Raw genomic sequence first — 20595 nt, 5'->3', positions numbered from 1 at the left:
GTGGATACATCTTATTTTGACTAAATCTTTTGCAAAATGAGTCGATCGTCACTGACTCCTGTCACCGACCGTCTACAATGTGACGAAGAATTGATTCGATATTGCTGGGTGTGTTACAAAAAACAAAGTGAGTTTTATATAGGCTATCTCCAGCAGACTTGCTGAAATGGTCAAACTAATACAGCACCAAATGTTCTCATATAGACTTGTACCGGTTTTCGGATGTAGGGTTATATAGCTGCATTCATTTAGAATCCAGTTAGAAAAAACTCTAGCATAGCCTAAATTTACAGCCATGCAAGATAAAAATAATGAACGCATGTTTTGGAAATGTATTTTAGACTTTCAAGTCGCTGCGCGGAAAAACTACGATGACGTCATGAGCGGTCACGTGGATAGCCTGCTGGTACATCTAATCGAGCGGTGGATGGAAGACGGGACATTTATTGGTTTCTTCAGTCTTTTCGGAAAAGATTTTCGTTTCGTCCGGCGATGGTGCGAAGCGCGCATGCGTAGGAAAGTGAACAGAAGACGTTCGCTTCAACAGCCGAACTCTCAGGCGTCAACCAGTCGCCGGCAAAGTGTCACGGGGACATTTAGACTTAAATCAAAGCTTGCTACGTTAAAATAACCTTGTACAAACTTAGCTGCATGATAACTGTCAAAATAGCCGAAACCAGCGCACTGTTTGTGCGGTTTATTTTGATTGCGTTTATTTTAAATCATGAGTTGTAATACTCTCGTCTGTAGTTGATAAGGGTAAGCTCCAATACAATTCGAATCAGAAACAGCAGTCCGTTGCACACTGGTGAAAACAATAAAAAATGATAAGTAGGCCATAGTAGGGTGGGGAAGTGGTTCACCTTGACAACGGTTTTAAACAACTAACAAAGCACATAATATCCAAATACTCTTATCATGTTTTAAACAATTACCAACGCGGTCTATGGGAGTTGTGAGGGTACGGTTTTATAATTCTTTAATTTTTTTGTTTACTACCAAATGGGACGAGATATAGAATGAGTAGGTGTCCCATCTTTTCCCCTCTACTATATATCATGTTACTTAAAATGTTCAGGCCAAAATTGATCTAAAGTTTTGAGCCATATAGAAAGGAAAAGGGTACACGTCAGTTGGTGTCCAGGCCGATTTTTTGTGTTTTTTTTTTCAGTACTAGCAATGTGATATATATATTACATGGGTCTATGTTTTTACAACAGTTGAATCTTACCTATAAGCATGCAGGATATTCGGTCTGTCCTCGCTTTATAACGAGCGGTGGAGAAGACGAACGCAAGGACAGAAGTAAGGAACGAAAGGATGTGTAAAACCTGGTAAAAATATAATTTTCATCCTGTGCAAAGCATATTACTATTCGCATTGTGGTAAACAAAGAATTGGTTAAGTTTTGGAGAATAATATAGACAGAGGACTGTTGTAAAGCCCAGGGTTATAATTCGGACTTTTATTTCCGAAACTGGTAAATGAAACTGAAGTCAACTGGTGTAAATTTGAAAGAAATACCTACCAAGGTAATGTATGTAAAATCTTGCGTTGTTTCCAGCGGCTTTTCCATGAAGGTGTATTGACAAATGTCATTCGTGAGTCCAGCCAATAAAAGTAATCCGCAGAAGGCTGAAATCCTAGAAAACGCATCGTTCTTTCTGACCCAGTTTTTCGCAGTTTTTTCGCCAGACAGGTTTCTGGCCATTCCATACTTGGTACAAGTTTGCAGGTCCAAATCAACCACTACCTCCCGCTGGTGCGGGCCATGTTTTTCGAAAAAGATTGTCAAAACTGCTGCTGTATGTAAAACAACTTCAAGTTTGGATTAAAAACAAGGGTAAAAGTACGCAATGTCGTCACAATCAAATAACTGTGACGTCATTTAAACCAATTGTGTCGCAATCACCGTGGGAAAATACCCAGCTGTAATTAAATTTTACTTTTAAAGATGATATCAACGCTTATGTACATAATAAACGTTCTTTCGTATATAAAATATAAATGATTTTTGGTTTCGCTACGAAAATATTGTTTCTGATACGTATATTTGTTCATAAAAAAAAATATACTGGTACCTTTGTGAAAAATTATGTTTTTTAATCGAAACTTTGTTTCTTGCACAATAAAATCTTATCCGTGGTAGAAATTTACTAGAGGCTAGATATCTTTATAATGATGTATAATGTACGTAACTTTTTACTTTATCCTCGTGTGGCCGGAAAATGAGAATCGTTAAAACCGTATATACTGACTTTGGTTAAAACGGGTGTTTTTGTTTCATACACCTTGTGTCAGCTTACGAGTTACCAAGTATGTTTTTTTTCTTTTTTGATGTGTGGCTTATAAATTTTGGACAACCCATTAGTGATCACTGGATTGGAGCAATTGCTATTAAGTGTCTTACTCTTACCCAAGGACCTATACGCCTATATGTAACCTACTAACTTTGGCAGACTATACAATAATTGCTTTTTCGGAATCGAACTGTATTGGAACGAATGTACAGTATAACAATAACGGTACAAGTAATATTAAGAAGCTAGCAGACTACCTGAAAGTAAGAAAAAAAGGAAAAACGCACGAAAAAACACGGAATGTAAAATGAATGCTTGAAAACATTTTAAGTTTTGAGATTTCGGAAAAATTGTCCACACGGTCACTGATTATGTGTGGGATAAAAAATTAAAAGTATTAAATTTCAGTAGTCGACTATTTTTTTGTAAATAAAACAGTAAAAACACGAAAAAAATGAAGATTACGCAGTTAGTCCACGATAGCCGAGGTACGCTGTGCTTTTTTTGAATAAAACATATTTTTGATTATTTTAATATGGAAAAAAATTTGATGATTACTCGGGGTACCGCTTGATTTAAGAATTATAGGCGAACATAGATATCGTGTAACACAGTGGCTGCGCTACAGTTTGAAAAGTAAGCCAGTTTTGATTTCAGTATTTAGCATTTAATGTGAGCTTAAACTTTGCCAAATACCCAGGTCCTATTCTAACATTATCATGTTAGAAAAAGCGGCCATTTCGGAATACAGTGATTATTTTAATAGCGACACATTGTCTTGTGTTAAAACACAGGACTGTGTGACATCATAGAGAAATTTATCGATAAAAACCCGACCAAATGGCTCGGTCGTTTGGATTCCATTAAAAAGTGATTTAAGCAATATATCTGTGACAGAGGGTACGATCTTGAGGTGACGTCATGGAAAATTGTGGAGCTTAGCAGGCGACCTACGTCACAATAGTGCGTTATGACGTGTGAGAGCGGGGGTGCTTGGTTAAAACGGCACTTACATATAGTGCAGGGGGGTAGGAAAAAGAAACATTTTGTATAAAAATAAATCGGTACGGCAACATGTGCACCTTTCAAAGTCGCACAAGTGTTCCGGAGGACGCCTGGGACTATCCGTGCTTTGGGAAGGACAAAGCGGTCATGTACCGCGGACCTTACATCTTTCTCTGTCTGGGGGAAGTACCTTTTCGTTTGGACGGCCACCGTGCCGGCGGGTTAGTACCGTGCGTTGGGTCCGGGGACTTTCCCTACGACGTCCTGTCTTTTGAGTTCGTGACGTCATCAGATGGCTCTTCGCTCGAGAGACTCTGAGCGAGCTGCCGCTTTAGCGCTATCTTGCGGGCGGTGCGCGGGCTGGGTGACGCTGCAGTGTCCACCGCGCTAACGGACGTGACGTCATTTGCGATGACGTCATTATGGTTTGTATCCGACCTCAGATCGTTTAAAATCTCTTGCATAATGTTGATCATTTTGTCCATGCCGAAAAGGTAGCCGTCCTCCCTGAATAAACAAGACCAAAATTAAACATAAAAAAAGTACCGAAAATCAGAAAAATTTAAAACATTTTACAAAAACTTCATCTGGCAATGCAACACTTTAATTGCAGCAGATGAACCGCCCGCTGTTAATGTATACCACCGACGACGTCATAATTACATGATGATTGCTAGATAACAGGCTACCTCCATTAAGGTTAACCAACGGTATAAGACAACGCGTCACCGCATACGGTAAAACAAGATTTCAAACCGCTAACAACGCGGTAGTAACCACAGTATAGAAGGAGTGGTTTAAAAATAGATATTTCTGTGACGAAACGGACCGCAATTTATGAATACTATAGCAGTACAGCCTATAGGGCGTTAAAAAACTTAAGGTATTAATACCTTATTTTGTTTTTGGGATTCTTGTGGGCAAAAAAACGCGTGTTTATGATGTTAAAATACTGTGTGTGACGTCACAAAGCCTATTTTGGCGCAAATTCTTCCGAAAAAATAGAATTGTAAATATAGAATAAAGTGATGCAAATTTTTGTTGTTAAACTGCACCGCGGGCGCTGCTATTCCTATGGCCGTATAACATAACCTCAAGCTGGTATTTCGGGATTTTTTTACGTTTTATTTTAGTCCTTTGCTAAAACCAAGGCTGGAGATGGCCATCTTATAGATTCGTATTCGGATAAGCGATTTAGGTGACAAATAAACGACGGCGGTCTGGTTTAGATACCGTGTTGGTTTAAATGCCATTAAACTAATGCGTTCAAAAGGCTAAATAAAGATATATTTAAATCCGATGTGTGGTCAAATTACAGTAAAGTGTAATTTTTTCTATAAAAATAGCGAATCCTACAGGTCGTTTGTATTAAACAGAATATAGTGCCTTTACACATAAAACGTGTATCGGGAAACGAGAAAAACAAATGTATACAGCAAATGTTTTTTTGTATACTGTAGGGTGGGGGAAGATGGGATACCTTTAGCAAATAATATCCAAATATCGTTTTAAACAATTAACAACGGTCTACAGAACTCGTGACGATACGGTTTCATAATTCTTTGAATGATCTTTGTTTACGACCAAATGGGACAAGCAAATAAAATGAAAAGGTGTCCCATCTCCCCCAACCTTCTATAAATTATAATTCACGCCTTGATCTATTGCGGTTTTACGTATTTAAGACAGAGGTGTTGGGCGTGCGGTGGGCGTGACCTCTACATTTCACGATATGAAATTAGATCATTATCGTGAACACGTGATGGAAATATTAATGATGTAAACCGAACTTAAAATCCAACTATTTGGGCGCGAAATGGCAACTATGTCAGTGTTGCTTTTTTACACCTTTATATAAGAACTGGCAGCACTTTTAAAAGAACTGGCAACACTGTAGCGAGATTTGGGCCAAACAGCGGCCATAGACACACATGAAGATATGAATTATACATTGGCTGTCAGGTGTTGATATTACGGAAAATGAAAAACGATGAACGTACGATAATGAAACAAGATTAGATTCCAATATATAATACAGTTATGAAATATTTAAAGGTTTTTAATTACATCAGTAATTTAGCAGAGCAATACGTTTTTTTGGTAATCAGTTTAATTATGTTTCGCCATTTTTATTCTTTTGTCTTTTATAATATATATTTTTAATTTTTTAATTTTATAAAACAGAAGGGCAAATAAGATTTGCAAAAATGGCCAATGGTGCGATTCAAGATTTTTAAATTATCCTGCGAGGCTAAAAAGACTATAATTTAATATACACCTTGTACACGCTTAAAAGTCACCACCGTACGTAAATATATGGTTATTTTTAATTGTGGGGTGATTGTTTTTTGCAGTTACCTTTTTGCATTTCACAAAATTTGGGCAACCTTTTAGTTTCAAACAGAAATACAACAAATTAAGTTTTATTCTTAATTCTACTCGCTGTAATTAAATTCACTCTTTTACTTGACCTTTACTTAATAGACTGACATTTCAACTACTGACGTCCGCATTTATTGCCGTGACTGCACTAAACACGAGTTCCTAATATATTAAACGAGGTCATGGGTAATTATGTGCGTTTTGACGCAGTGGTCGAATGGTTTGAGAGCTCGCCCGGTAATTGAAGGATACCGAGTTCGATACCCGATGCTGCTACATTACTAACCAGTAGTCGCTTATTATGGTTGTCCAAATTGTCTATACAAAATGAAGTAGAAACACAAGAATCCGCAAACTGTGTACGTGGTAGCGAGAAGGCTCGAGGTGCATGGAATTACCTGTATTATTTATAAAACTGTCGTTGCACCGCCACGCGAAGATAAATAATATAGTAGGATTTGGAAAGACGGGACAAATTTAGCAAATAATATACAAATATCCTGTGTTTTAAACAATTAACAACGATCTATATGAATCGTATAAGGATACGGTTTTACAATTATCAGAATGTTCTTTGTTTACTACTAAATGGAACAAGAAAATAGAATACAAGGATGTCCCATCTTCCCCCGCCCTGCTATATGCATATGGTAGCGTTTGAAACACTGGTAATAGACCAAACGCTTTCGATTCATTACGTTGTACCAACCTGTTCCCTTCCACCCATTCTGTTCTATGGTCGAGTGTTTGACCTTCAGGCAAACGACTCGTCTTCCCAAAGTCGATCATCCACACTTTAGCCAACCCCGTAGCATCGTGCACGAATAACAGGGAGCTCCCGATCACCTACGTAACAATGCACGTTAGTGACGTCATATTGTGGTTAATTTTAAATTTGAAAAAAAAAATATTCTTTTTTTCTAAAATTATTAAAAAGAGCTATATTTGGAAGCTGGAAAGCAAAATTTTTGGGCAAGAGATAAAATGTTACCACTGATAGTTCCATTAAATAATATAATGATCATATGCAAATAACTGATTATTTTATTTTCCAATAAACCTGGAAAAATAAAAGTTTCGCTTGGTTAGGACACACGCTACCGCAGTGCTTCATATACAGTCGTTCTCATGGCCTATTATACGATATATTACGGATATCTGTCTGTGGCTCACACGACGGGACCGCCATGTCTGAGTGTTTTAAGTGGGGTATACGTCGAACTAAAGCCATTGAACTACAGTTTAAAAGACTCTTCAAAATATGTCAAAGCAGGAATTAGCGTATATGGAACTATTTTTTAAACCAATTTCGGGAAAAAAAGGCGAAACTGTATATAGTAGGGTGGGGAAAGATGGGACACCTTTCACATATAATAACCAAATATCCTAATCGTGTTTTGAACAATTAACAACGATCTGTGGGAGCCGTGAAGATAAAGTTTTATAAAAAATCGTTGGATGTTTGTTTACTACCAAATTGGAGGAGAAAATAGATTGAAAAGGTGTCCCATCTTCCCCCACCCTACTATAGGAATAGAATTAAACGATTTTTTTTTGTGAAATAAAATCGACATTTGTATAAGCCTTAGGCGAAGTCTATATATAATTGCAAATTGTAGTTAAAATACGAGCATCAGCTTAAGAGTGGTGATAGATAATGTTATGGTACTGTGGGGTAAGATGGGATACCTTTACCACATAATATCCGAAATACTCTGATCGTGTTTTAAACAATTAACAACAATCTATGGGAGTTGTCAGGATGCGGTTTTACAATTCTTTGAATGTTCTTTGTTTACTAAAAAAATGGGACGAGAAAAAATAAAATGAAAAGCTGTCCCATCTATCCCCATCCTACTAATTCTTTGATTGTTCTTTGTTTACTACCAAATGGGACGAAAGGGCCAAAAATATGTCCCATCTCCATTCACCCTACTATATTATTGGCGGAATAAACTATTGTAGCGATTGGGAAAATGATCTTTAACACTAATTCTACACGAATCTATAAATATTTCAAACTAACTACATATACAATCCGTTGGTTTAAGAAATGGTTACAAACTATGTTAATTACTACATATACGCAAAGTACAATACACCGTAATGACGGTATGTTATATTTGCACACCATAACAGAATTCTATTAGAATATTTTCAAAAATCATTGCGTTACCTGGTACTGGAATGACTGAATTACAAAGCGATGAAACATTGTCAGAAAATATTAAACAGCGCCGAAAATAGACGGTTTTAATCACTGCAGCTGATTCAATAGGTTCTATATTTACTGTAACCTCTGACAAAGGTGACTACTGTACATATATAATGCACGCGTATATTACAAAACTAAGGTTTAGGACCTTTTGTACCAGGGCTCATGTTATTACCAGTATGTTAGCGCAATCTACTACAAAACGTGAAATTGCTCAAGAAATAATACGTATACACCAATAGTTGCAAAGTTTTTTCCCAAAAAGGATGGTATTTTAATTCTTGTAACACGTCACCGCGTAAGCACTTTGCACGTCGGTGTAAACAGTTTAGAATAGTCTATTTTTAACTTGAAGCGAAATTTACGCCCTTAGCCAAAACGCGTTGGCCTGCTGCCAACATTTTGACTTGTTTAAAGAATTTTGTTTTACTGCCCCAAAAACGTTCTATTTTTAAAAGTTTTTTTTTTAACACCAGCCATAAAAAAGAGACAGTTGTTTAACGCTAGCCTATCAAAAAAAATATACTTGATAAAATACCATTGTACATTACGTTGCTTTTGAATTTTTGATGAACATATGAATACAGATATACTTGTAAATAATTTATCACGGATCATATGAATAATAAATGTGATCACCTCATGACGATGAAAGAAATCTGATCCCTCCAACGCCACCCGCATGTCCATTAACCTCTCGATGTATTTCTCCTGCAATAATGCATATTGTGACGTCATAATAGCATAGATTTGGGCAAGTATGCTACACTATTTATTAGATATATAATAGGGTGGGCAAAGACGGGATACCTTTAGCACATATTATCTAAATATCCTGATCGCGTTTTGAACAATTAACAACGGTCTATGGGGGTCGTGAGAATATGGTTTTATAATTCTTTAAATGTTATTTGTTTACTACCCAATGGGACGAGCCAACAGAATAAAAAGATGTCCCAATTTTCCCCACCCTACTATATGATTTCTATATTTCTTCTTAGCGTAGGTACATATAGTCACAATATAAATCAGGTATATGGAAATGTGCAACCTAAGACTGTTAACAATATAAATCTTGACGTCAGAGACGTATTGAAGTAATCTAATTTAGTCTCAGATTTACATACGTGTGGTTTGATATGATACGCGAGGTTGCGTATGTGTGGTTTTCAGACTGTTCTACTCTATTAAATATGGGCTAGGCCCTAAGGAGAGGCAAGCCAAGGGGGCCAATAATTTATACAAAATATTTTTTAGTAGGTTGGGGTAAAATGGGACACGTTTTTATTCTATTTTCTCGCTCCATTTGGTAATAATCAGAATAGCTTACACATTTGCACAACCGTACCTTGACGACTCTAAAAGAGCGTTGTTATTTCATTAAAACACGATCAGGATATTTGGATATTATGTGCTTAAGGTGTCCCACCTTACTCCACAGTATATATTACCCAATAAAGTCCCAAAGCAGATAAAATTTACCCCAACACGCGGAGTCTAGATATTTTAAAGCATTGTTTTGATAAACTGCATAAGCAATGAAATAAAAAATAATTTCATAAACAATAAATATAAACAGTAATAAAACTGTAATATCAACATAGAAACTTACCAGCACAGTGACGTTGTTGTTTATGAAGTATTTAAACGCGCATACAACTTGTTCTTTCGTTTTCGTGAGCTTGTAATCTTTGCTGGGGTCCTTGTCCCCTTTCTGCGGTAAATAATGACGTCATAAATTAATATGATATCTATGGGGATCATTTGTTATACAATTTTTGACAAGTGAGCATATGTTATCAAGCAAGAATAAACATGTTGGTACACCATGTATATTGAAAATTTGAAATTATTTGTGATATGGTTCAACATATGTTATCAGGCATGAAAAAACGCTCTTGGTACACCATGTTTTCGATAAACACGACATTAATACATCCGTAAACAGCAGATACTCGATAACGTTCTATGGTTTTAACATTGTGCGATAACGCCAAAGGCTGGTTGCAACGCAACAGGTGGTTTTGTAACCGCATCGTATGGCTTTGACAATATTTAATAATATTGCATCACGGTATTAGTTCATCAGCTGTATTTGTGCGTTGCGTGTGTACGATAGTTTACACTGTTCGTAAATTGAGTGCACTGACGCCATGGTCGTTGCGACAGCGAACAAACGGAAAAAAAAAACCGAAGTAGATTTTATGGGCGTGCATTTGCATTGTCTAGCTTAGCTATACTGGGAAATCTTCTCGTGGTATTTATTTGTGATCCGTTATGATATTTTAAAAGTACGGCGTGAATTATAAGTTTATTAGCCGCACAACAATATTAAAAACACGTCTCTTGGAAAAAATAGGCCTAAAAATCACAGTATCTCTGACGCCAAAAAAGCGTAAAAACACTATGAGTAAAAATGAACTCAATTAAAAACACGTCTCTTAAAAAAAATAGGCCTTAAAATCACACTACCCCTGACCAAATAAGCGTAAAAACACACCATAGCTAAAATAACACATGTTTCGGGGAGTGCAAATTTCGTTAAAGTTATAAATTCGGATGAATAACTGTCCTAGTTATATAATGCAATACAATGATATTTATATTCAAGGCCCAGCGTTTTATTTGCACAACGGGTGGTGGTGTTGCTGTTCAAACAGGAACTTAAATGTGACGTGGCGTGCCCGTTGTTGTGTGCTTAACGAACGGCGTACAATAGGACGTACGGCGCGCAGTCGACACTAAGCATACAGTCATTTAATATGCCGTTTTCTTTAGAATGGAAACGTAGCACCACGACCAAGAGCCCATTACCGATTTACTGTCATATTTACAGGAATCAGAAAGCTGTAATTTAAAACGACTTTTATTTTTTGGGGAAAGTGTGTGTCATAATATTTAAAACGTGATTCGTTGGCTTGAAATTTTTTGGTGATTTTCCGTCTTACGAATTTTTGAGATTGACGTCAACAAATGTACACGTCACGCATATGATTCATTAAATATAACGTCATAATACATAACCAAGTAGAACCCGTCTGACCCAAACGGTTAGTGGGAAAAACATGTTATCGGCAGTGATAAAATATATCCAATATAAGAAGACCGCTCACAGTGCCAGTGATGCCAGATATTTTTTTGCGGAAATAAAACATGTTTTATTACTCTAAAAATCAAGTGTTTTTGGAATTATATAATTCTGAGGGGGATAAATTAACTGGCAACACTGCAGTCTAAAATAGCGGCTCCCGAATTTAATAAGCGACAATTCGAAATCAAACATTACTATCCGCGTACACAAATGGCTGAGAACAATGGAAGTGAAGCACGTTGAATTCCATAACTCAGTAAACACTTTCAAAATCGCAAATCCTATTTTAACAATACTTACAACGTATGTGGCATTTAACGACAGCTTTGTAGCAGGACGATTGGCTTTTAGTATTTTGTCGCCGTAATTGTAAAAGTAAACAACACGTCTAAATTGTAAGAACCGTTACACAAACATAATTTGGTAAATACACACGGCCTAAATTAGAACAAACTACAAATGTTCAGATAATAGATATATAAACATTGAATGACACGCGCTGTAATACAAATGCGGACATTTAGGCTTGAATATGGTTGTTTGAACAGCTAATGAAGAAACGTTTTGTTCGAAAATACATAACACTCAATTCTGCCGATCCCACACAAAGGATACGATTCACACACGTCGCATATGAAGAAACAACAAAAAAATCGCCATTGAACCTTTTCACTAAAAAATCACATTTAAACGTTTGGTAGGTCAACCAGACGCGCATTAAACGAGCATATTACATATACGTGCACTTTTAATATAGTTCTATATAAATGTCTACCTAAATACATGAGTACCATACACAAATCAAAACTTTAGAATGAATTGGACCTATGTATTTATTATTACCGTATATGCAATTTCCAGACTAATAACAATCGACTTATATATTTTTAAAATTTGCAACCAGAATACCTAAGTACCACACACAAACTCAACTTTACAATGGTTTGGAATTTTGGATCAATGTTCATATAGTAGGGTGGGGGAAGATGGGACACCTTCAGCACATATCGTGTTTTAAACAATTAACAACGGTCTATTGAAGTCGTGAGAGAGTTTTATAATGCTTTCAATGTTCTTTGTTTACTGCCAAACGAGGCGAAAAAACAGAATAAAAATGTGTCCCATCTTCCCCCACCATACTTTACTATTACCGTCAGTAATTTTTACAGACTAATACCACAAGTCACAACAACCTATATTTTTTACACACCTGATCACTAACCTTTATTCCTTCGATCCTGAAGCCAAGGTTTGAAGTTGAACTAACTTGTTCTCTCCATTGCATATACCTTGGTTTCGTCACCGCTTTTAGTTCTCGTTCCTCGGCTGTCGGTTCGTCAGGGGAGATTTCTGTCATCTTCAGGTACATGTCCTGTGAACCAATCAGATTTAGGGTTGGAAATGTATAAGCCAATCACGTCGGTTTAACAGTTTTTGAAAATGAGTGCGCAAAATAATGATTTTCATTTCGAAATTTAGTTTTTGATCTCATTCTGTAGTTACAGCCTTATGACGAGGTACGCCAGTGGATCTGGAATTATGGGTCAAATTAAGCCCACTACGCCAACACTTAGTAGTGATATAACTATAGGACTAAGATGTACATGTTCGAAACTCGATGTGGTGAGCAGGCAAATAAATGCAGAGAGCCATTAGAGTCTGGTAAATAGGGAATCAAAAGCAATAAGAGCTCTGTATGAGTAATTACTAAACCACTTGTTAATTGTAGGTCATTAATAGCTTCTTTCACTCAAAGTACGTATTTTGGTTTCAATTAAGCGGCTACATGCCTACAGCTAGAACCGATTAATTAATGCTTTACACTGTATGAACTGATGACATCTTGGGCCGATACCAATGTTACGTCTGATGCGTGACGTCGGTTCGACACGCAAGATGTCAGTTGATTGAAGTTGTATGACGTAATAATGAATTACAACTTACGTTTCGGAGTTGTGGCTTTACTTTCGCTTTAATCAACTCGTCCTCCAAGTACGTCCTGAATATAATACAAATGGTTAGAACCGTTAAAAAAAACATAATTCTGTTCTATTCTTTATGGGTGACGTCCTTGGACCTAGAATTTATGCCAGATTTAGCCCATTAACCCAACACTAGGAAATGCGCATTTAAGTAGTTTATGCAACCGGTAGCCAACTTTACGACACCGCATTGCAGTCAAAGTGTCAGACACGCATTTTTGTACCATTTTTTAACCGAAATAATGCTAAATGTGTAGATCATTTAAGGCTACCAATTTATTGTTTGGCCACAGATTAAAATGACAGACGTCGCCAAAACCGTTGTTATATACGTAAGGTAAACATATACCCAAAATACACCATAATCGCATTTAGGCTGTTTTGGCAATATAGGATAGGAAATTCGTTACGCAGATGCGGTTTTACGTGTTTAACTGCTATTCTAAATGAAAGGGTATAGATTTAAACTACGACGCCCTATGCCAGCGGCCCGTGACTTTTATAAAACAGACGAGTATAGCCCGTTATGTTTGTTTGGCAAAGTGGCTTCCATTTGAATGTGAAGTACCGATTAACATTTAAGGCGAGTGACAGCAGACGTTTGGCTATTGTGGAAATGTGTCTTAAGTTTTGAAAATAAACTTTGGGGTAGGGGCTGTTAACGAAAATGTCCGGCCCAAATTTTTCAAAAGCAAGTAGCATTATAACTGTATCAGCCTTATGACTTATGTTATAACACTGTGCTTGGACAAAAGCCGAGGCAATGTGTTTGTATTTGGCATAGATACCTCCACACACGTTACATCGGATGTTATGCTTATACCAACTACACAATGCTTCTGGCGACGCACGCATATATTGTATATAGGCCGTATAGGGCTATTATTAAAATCAATTAAACGGATTAAACTCACGTGACACTACAGTTTATGTAGAATTGTAGCGTGTGTATTCGACCATATAACGGTCGATTTTTTAAATTTTGAAGGTACGTATTCTGTCAAAAGGGTAACGGAAAAACGACAGGTTCAAGACAGGTTTTGGGGAAGTGAACGCCGTATATTTCCCAAGGCGCCGTCGCATTTAAGGTTGAAACAAGGTTGTTAATGAACCATCTGTTATTGCGCCCTTTGTAATTTGAACTGTGTATCCAATCTAGTCGCACGGGTATTATCAAAGAAAAAAACGAAATGATTAAGCCGATCCCCTATGGTAGCGCGACCTTTTCTTCGGCGCTGATCGCAATGGCCAATGGAATATGCGGTTATATGAACCGCGGTAACTGTAACCACTGACGAGGTGAACTTACTATTCTCAGTTTTGAACTTATGTCAGTATGGGAATCACAAAGAGTATTGCGGCACGCTGGCATGAACGGCGATTGCCCTTTGGCATGATTAATCAATGTATAATTAGAATCGTATAGTGTGGCCGTACAAAGGCAAAGCTTTCTTTAAAGCGATGCCAGAGTCAGTTTGCGTAGCTGTACAGCGGTAAAATGATTGTAGGTGACGTTTTTTGACCAAATGATAAGGCATGATGCGGTAATTAAACTTTATCGGACGTAAAACATAAATAGCACAGTATCTGTGTTCTTTTTTTGCTATAGATATGCGATGGGCAATAAAATGTTAAGTATAGTAGGGTGGGGAGGACGGGACACCTTTAGCACATAATATCCAAATATTCTGATGGTTTTTTAAAACATTTAACAACGGTCTATGGAAGTCGTAAAATATGGTTTTATATTTCTTCAAATGTTCTTTTTTTTTCTACCAAATGGAATGAGAAAATAGAACGAAAAGGTGTCCCATCTTTTCCCACATTACTATCTTATAAGATTAAGGAAATCACAATACCACAACACGTACATTAATATATATATTGATATATTGATACCGTTGATATCGCAACGTTAAACTACATATGCTCTACAATCTACAATGAACGCATCAGAACCTCTGGCCTCCTGCTCCCTGGTCAAATACGGAGCTTGATATTAAATCGGATACACTTCCCGCTAAAATCGGATGCGAGGAAAGTGGATGAGACCACAAACCTTCAGTGATCTCAAAGCGCACGAAAACATCACGTACGCATGGAGAAAGGTCAAATGGTCGCTCACTTAAGGCAAAAACCGCTTTATACAGGGATACGCCGGTGAAACGACGCGTGGCTGGAAAACTTTAGGGGGGGGGGGGTTCTAATTCATTTTTTAGCTATACTCATATTAGAGTTGGAGGGACCCACCTGATACCCATCTTACAATCCATAAGTGAAGGAGCGTCAAAGGGGAGTAAAAGATCTTCCATCTGAGTGAATTTCTCCCCGTTGTTTTCCACGATGCCATGGAACGAGGGTGCGAAGTTTTGCAGAGTTAGGTCGGCGCCCATTCCTTTTAAGCAGTTTGCTTCTCGCTCGACGTAGCGCTTGAGGATGCAGCCTTCCTCGCCCGGTTGGAAATTTCCTGAGAATATGGGGTGAACTTGAGAGGCGGTTTGATGCAGGAAGACTGCGGGTAAATAAGCTAATCGCGGTCGAAGCTATACGTATTCCGTTTGGAAGCGAGAAAAAACGTGTGAAGCGGGGGTAATCTTTTCTTCGTTCGGTCGACTTCTAAATATAGACCCTGCCTGTGCTACATATATTTTATGATGGGGGAATATGGGGCACCTTTTGCTTTTGCACATACTATTTAAATATCCTGATCACGTTTTTAACAATTAACAACGGTCTATGAAAGTCGTAAGAATACAGTACAATACTTTGAATGTTCTATGTTTACTACCAAATGAGACAAGAAAATAGAATGAAATGATGTCCCATCTTTCCCCACCCTACTACATAGAAGCAAAATTAAGTTATAAAAATAACAAAAAATGTATATTATATTCCAAGCATTCCAAGTTTAAACATAAAGAAACTTATTCTCACGTACCTGCATGACCCGCCAGTTGTACCCAGGGGTATTTCTTTTTGAATGACTGCATAAACGGTGACCATATCACCATCCGTATCTTGCTCCAAGAGTTTTGCTGAAAACGAGACATTATAGTTTAGACTCGCTCTCGCATAAACAACAACAAAGCTGTAAAGAAACCAAAAGCCTGTTCCCCAACAGAACCTGCCTAGCAACAAAAGCGGCCGGATAGGCGGGAGTCAACTTTTAAGATATTTTTATTCGCAATTTCGCGGCGTCGGGGAGTTATCTACAGTCATCAACACGATCTAATTTGCGCGTCAGCAGTGGCAGACTAAAATACCATCTCTGTTTGTGTTAGATTTCATCAACACACCGCTGTTTTGGGGTACAACGATATAATATACTTCCAAACCTAAAACGTGGTCGGATTTTATGAAAATTTACGAGCACGAACTTTTTTTGAGATTCGCATACTTTTCAGTTCAAAGTAATTTGGGTTGGATTTAAGTGGGAAAATAGTATAAGAGACATGATTCGTAGACGTGCTGTTAGTCAAACAGAAGGCGGAAATGGTTTCAAAAATAAACCAACTTGGCATATTCATACGAGCTTGTAAAAACGACATAATTCTCCATCGTGATTCTACTATGTTCTATATAGAGTGTATGAATGATCAGCAGCAACGCGATGCGTAATTGCTTGCGTCACTTACAGCTTACCGATTGATTCTTCGATGTGACAGGATGTGCATTAGACAAGTGTTGTGTATTTGTGAGTTGTATAAACGCCTATGATGCAAAAGCATCCAACCACTCTGTTGCGTCACATCTCTTATAGTTACGCAACAAACGGACACATTTCCTTCCTACGCACATCCGGTGACACAAGCAGACTTCTCAGGCCGTGAGTTTAGAAAAGAAAATAACATATAGTAGGCTGGGGGAATACGAGACACCTTAAGCACGTAATATCCAAGTATCCTGATCGTGTTTTAAACAATTCACAACGGTCTATTGAATGTTCTTTGATTACTACGAAATAGGACGGGTAATTGGAATAAAAAGGTGTCCCATCTTCCCCCGCTTTACTATATATATATTACTATTTGTACTATGATATGTATACCTGGTAATAAAAACAAAATGCACAAGTACAACGATCTACAACCGAGACACACAATAAAAGGCGAACTACTACTCCATAATACACATTAATACGTTCTCACAGTTTCAAGAAACGAGTAAGCAAATATGAGTTTATATTTAGAAGCAATTCGGTCAGACTAAATTCCAACGAAGTGGGGAAACCGAAAATTGGAAGGTCTAGTTTTTACGTGGTTAGACGTGACTATTTTAATAAAGGAATGCGAAAAACTTTGGCTTAAACAGCAGACATAGGGCAAATGTGAAGCAAGCGTAGTAGGTGACGTGAAGTGAAACCGTAACTTAAATCGTTTTCGTGATTGACAGTGGTCTTCACGCTTGGCCGGCGCTGGTAAAACTGTGAAATGCCTGGGTGACATTTGTCGTACTAGCGCATAAGAGAATGGGTATCCACATTCAACACAATGTTATTTGTAAAATGCGTCGTATAAAGTGCCTTAACAACAATTTGATTATAAATTCCTAACAGCTAAGATTATTAGGCGTTACGTAATTACCTATATAAATACACTGGTTAGTCGCATTACATCAATACCGTAGTCAGCCTTCTATCTGCCTTTTACCTGTAAGCTTGAGTCTCCGTTCATTCTACGCCCAAGTAGAAGCATAGCTGTTGGGTGACTGAAATGTGACCGCGGTCACCAACGGCTTTCTAAAGCCCTGTAGCCGCTGTGCAAGTCCACAGCGGCGGCTGAGTGCTTGAACAGTAACAGGCTGTCACTTTAAAACTAGCTGCGGATGTTTAGGAACTGTAGAAGCATGAAAAATAATCAACGGATGCCCAGTGACAAGCAGAGAGGGCAAAATACCACAAGCGTTTTCTGCGAAAGCTAAGAATAGACGCACGGCATAACACTCTCAGTGCTTCTAAGTTTCGGGTTAACGACTACCAAATCTCCAGCCACTTGCGTCAGTACACAAACTAAACGTCAATGCTTGCGCTGTTGCTATTATTAGATAGCTCTGCAAACTAAAATGTAACTGCAATACTTTCCTTGCACTTACAGTCTTGAAGGCACTCCCACTCTATAAACGATTGTTCCAATTCAGTCAGGACTAATTTTAAAACGCTCTAACAGCTGAACTACTGTATTGACATTCTGCTCACAACTCCCTAAAGATAAGCGAACAAGACTGCAGAATATGTTATTACCCAAGCGCCAGCGAAACGAGTTGTAATCAATCTTACAGCCCTGTACCGGTGTTACTGTTGGGTAGCGCATACGGAACTGAAAGACGGTATCCCGTGGGGCTGTCTCCCATTGTCCAACGGCGGAATTTCGAGAAAAAAAACAAACGCGCTGTACTTCTTTTTATTTTAGCCATTCGTAAGTGCTTATGAATCGGCTCCGCTCGAGTAGACGCAATTGGAAGTAGTCAGTCTCCGGACAGCTCCAACGAGTGCTATTGGCATGTGTGTCACAGATGTAAATTACACTCTGCGGTTTGGAAGCGGCATGCGACAGCCGGGGAATACAATTATTTTGCAAACGTGAAAAAATATTTCGAGCATATAAAAACGTGCACAAATTTGGCACACGTTATTTTGCAGATCTGATACACGAACGCATATTTAACACTAAAAAGCATGTGCAACAACGAAAAATACATATACAGCTATCTGAGGGGTAATAAAGCATACACAGAACGAAATACGTACCAATGCGAGGCATAAAAACGACAGAGGCACCATGGACAAATTGTTGTTTAACAGATAGGTTGGCTTCAGCGACTGCCGTCCCATTAATGGCCACGATTCAAAGGTTGAATGACGCAAGTTATAAATTGCTGCTTTGTTTAGGTAACTATCCTACATGGCTTGAGGGTAGACCTCAATTAAGAGCACTACTATACAAGAACCTATACAGAGAATAGCACTTATGTATAAAGAGACACTGGGTGTTTTCATACACCACTCACAACGATATTATACAAATACACGGTGCATTACTGCATTACACACATAAGGTTACACAAAACATAACCTTTATATATTCTGTTCTAGCTCTTGGTTCAAATTTATAGTAAACATTCATAATTTTCCCTTTAAATATTTAGCACATCTGTAATATAACGTCTATTTATCTGTTTCTATTTGCATAAAAGATTTTCCTAACTGTACACCTTACATGCTAATGGTCTCACTTTAACATCCTACTCTATGTGGGTTGCAACACCCAGTAAATCCTACACCACAACTGACCAACAACGCAACAGAATTGCTCGTTCACATGAAGGACTGAGTTTTGTTCATTCGTAAATCAACATTGCCCGAGGGCACAATCATAATATGAACTGAAAGCAGTAAGCACTGAGTAACAGACGTGAGCACACACTATACTGCTATTCTCCTCACATTTTGCCCCAATATCATAATTTTAATGACTAATAATAAAGTCTATATTGTCATAAAACAGTAGGAGCTATCAAAGTGAACTCATATGAACAGGGTTTATTATAATACTGTTTTACATTAGTTTCGTTTGCCCAATTAATTTTGTAACTGCTAATACAGAAAAGTTGCTTAAGTCATTTTACAAGTCTAGTCTAGGGGGCCTAAAAGCATAGGGGCCTAAAATGGGTAGGCATATATGTCTCGGAAACAATTATGATACCCCATGTGAATAATACATATAGGTAAACATATTAACAGCTTAATTAGTAACACTGCACCAATTAAAGTTAATAAGGCATATGGCCTAATGAGCACCCTGGTTTAACCAAATATAGGTACCTATGCACGATGCATGTAAGACATTGGTAAAAACTAAAATTAGAATTGATATTTTGAGAAATAATGTGACTCCAATATATGGATATAAAAGTTATTGCTGCTTTAGGAAACTGAAAGAGGTAGGAAACTTTTACAGCATTCCATATTACTACAACATGCGACAACAATTAGGCATAAAATACATTAGAAGAATTTATATCCTATGTTGTACTGTACATAAACACGAGCCTGCAGTCAATGAGTTTTAGCCTATGCAATGGAACTGGCTGTACAAACTTTTTAAGGCCATGTTGTGACCCCAATATTACCATACATACAGTACAGTTTAAACTGCAAAAAACATGCACCACAATAACTACATAAGTGTTCTATTGCAGCAGTAGCACATATAATATATATTCAACACGATTTTCGCATTAAAAGAATAAATAGCACACAAAATAAACAAAATATATAATCATAGTATAATCATGACCTAATGGTAGGCTATGGCATTTACCTTGAGGTTCCATCAATTCATGCTTGCTTGTGCATGAAAAAGTATGACCTAAAAATGCTGAACATTCCAGACGGCAGTTCTAAAGGTTGGGCAATGTATACTATGTTTAACAACTTTCCGTTTAAAGACTGGGAACCACACATAAAATTGCTGCCACTAACTACTCTTTAGGAAATTTTCCAGTTAATATTTGACAGCACTGTAAAGCCATAAATTATAGGGCAGTTTTTATTTCCCAGTAAGACCATGCAAATATTATCAAGTTGATCAAATCGCAAAGAAACTGCCACTGACTGATCAA

At 37.5% G+C, this 20595-nt stretch overlaps 2 protein-coding genes across 3 annotated transcripts in view; both read right to left on the bottom strand.

The window, feature by feature from the left end:
* Positions 1 to 692: 692 nt before the first annotated feature.
* Positions 693 to 2034, bottom strand: LOC100179061. Its single transcript, XM_002129688.5, has 3 exons — positions 1529 to 2034; positions 1232 to 1331; positions 693 to 805 (listed from the first exon to the last, which is right to left on the bottom strand). The coding sequence occupies exons 1-3, from the start codon at positions 1709 to 1711 to the stop codon at positions 723 to 725; spliced, it is 366 nt and encodes a 121-aa protein (XP_002129724.1). The 5' UTR covers positions 1712 to 2034; the 3' UTR covers positions 693 to 722.
* Positions 2035 to 2471: 437 nt separating this feature from the next.
* Positions 2472 to 20595, bottom strand: part of LOC100182922 (inositol-trisphosphate 3-kinase A-like) — a 20518-nt gene continuing 2394 nt past the window's right edge. Inside the window, exons 3-10 of one of the 2 annotated variants that reach the window (XM_018813715.2) lie at positions 15914 to 16010; positions 15226 to 15442; positions 12938 to 12992; positions 12204 to 12365; positions 9515 to 9616; positions 8542 to 8613; positions 6397 to 6533; positions 2472 to 3812 (exon numbers count right to left, since the gene is read on the bottom strand). In XM_018813715.2, the coding sequence (XP_018669260.1) occupies positions 3560 to 3812; positions 6397 to 6533; positions 8542 to 8613; positions 9515 to 9616; positions 12204 to 12365; positions 12938 to 12992; positions 15226 to 15442; positions 15914 to 16010 (1095 nt within the window). In that variant the 3' untranslated portion in view covers positions 2472 to 3559. The remainder of the gene's footprint in view (positions 3813 to 6396; positions 6534 to 8541; positions 8614 to 9514; positions 9617 to 12203; positions 12366 to 12937; positions 12993 to 15225; positions 15443 to 15913; positions 16011 to 20595) is intronic. The other variant, XM_009861735.3, reaches the window with a different exon arrangement.

Source organism: Ciona intestinalis, chromosome 10, assembly GCF_000224145.3.
Source record: "Ciona intestinalis chromosome 10, KH, whole genome shotgun sequence".
NCBI classification, from domain to species: Eukaryota; Metazoa; Chordata; class Ascidiacea; order Phlebobranchia; family Cionidae; genus Ciona; species Ciona intestinalis.
Note: the sequence above shows the minus strand (reverse complement) of the source record. Positions and strands in the feature narration are given on the sequence as shown.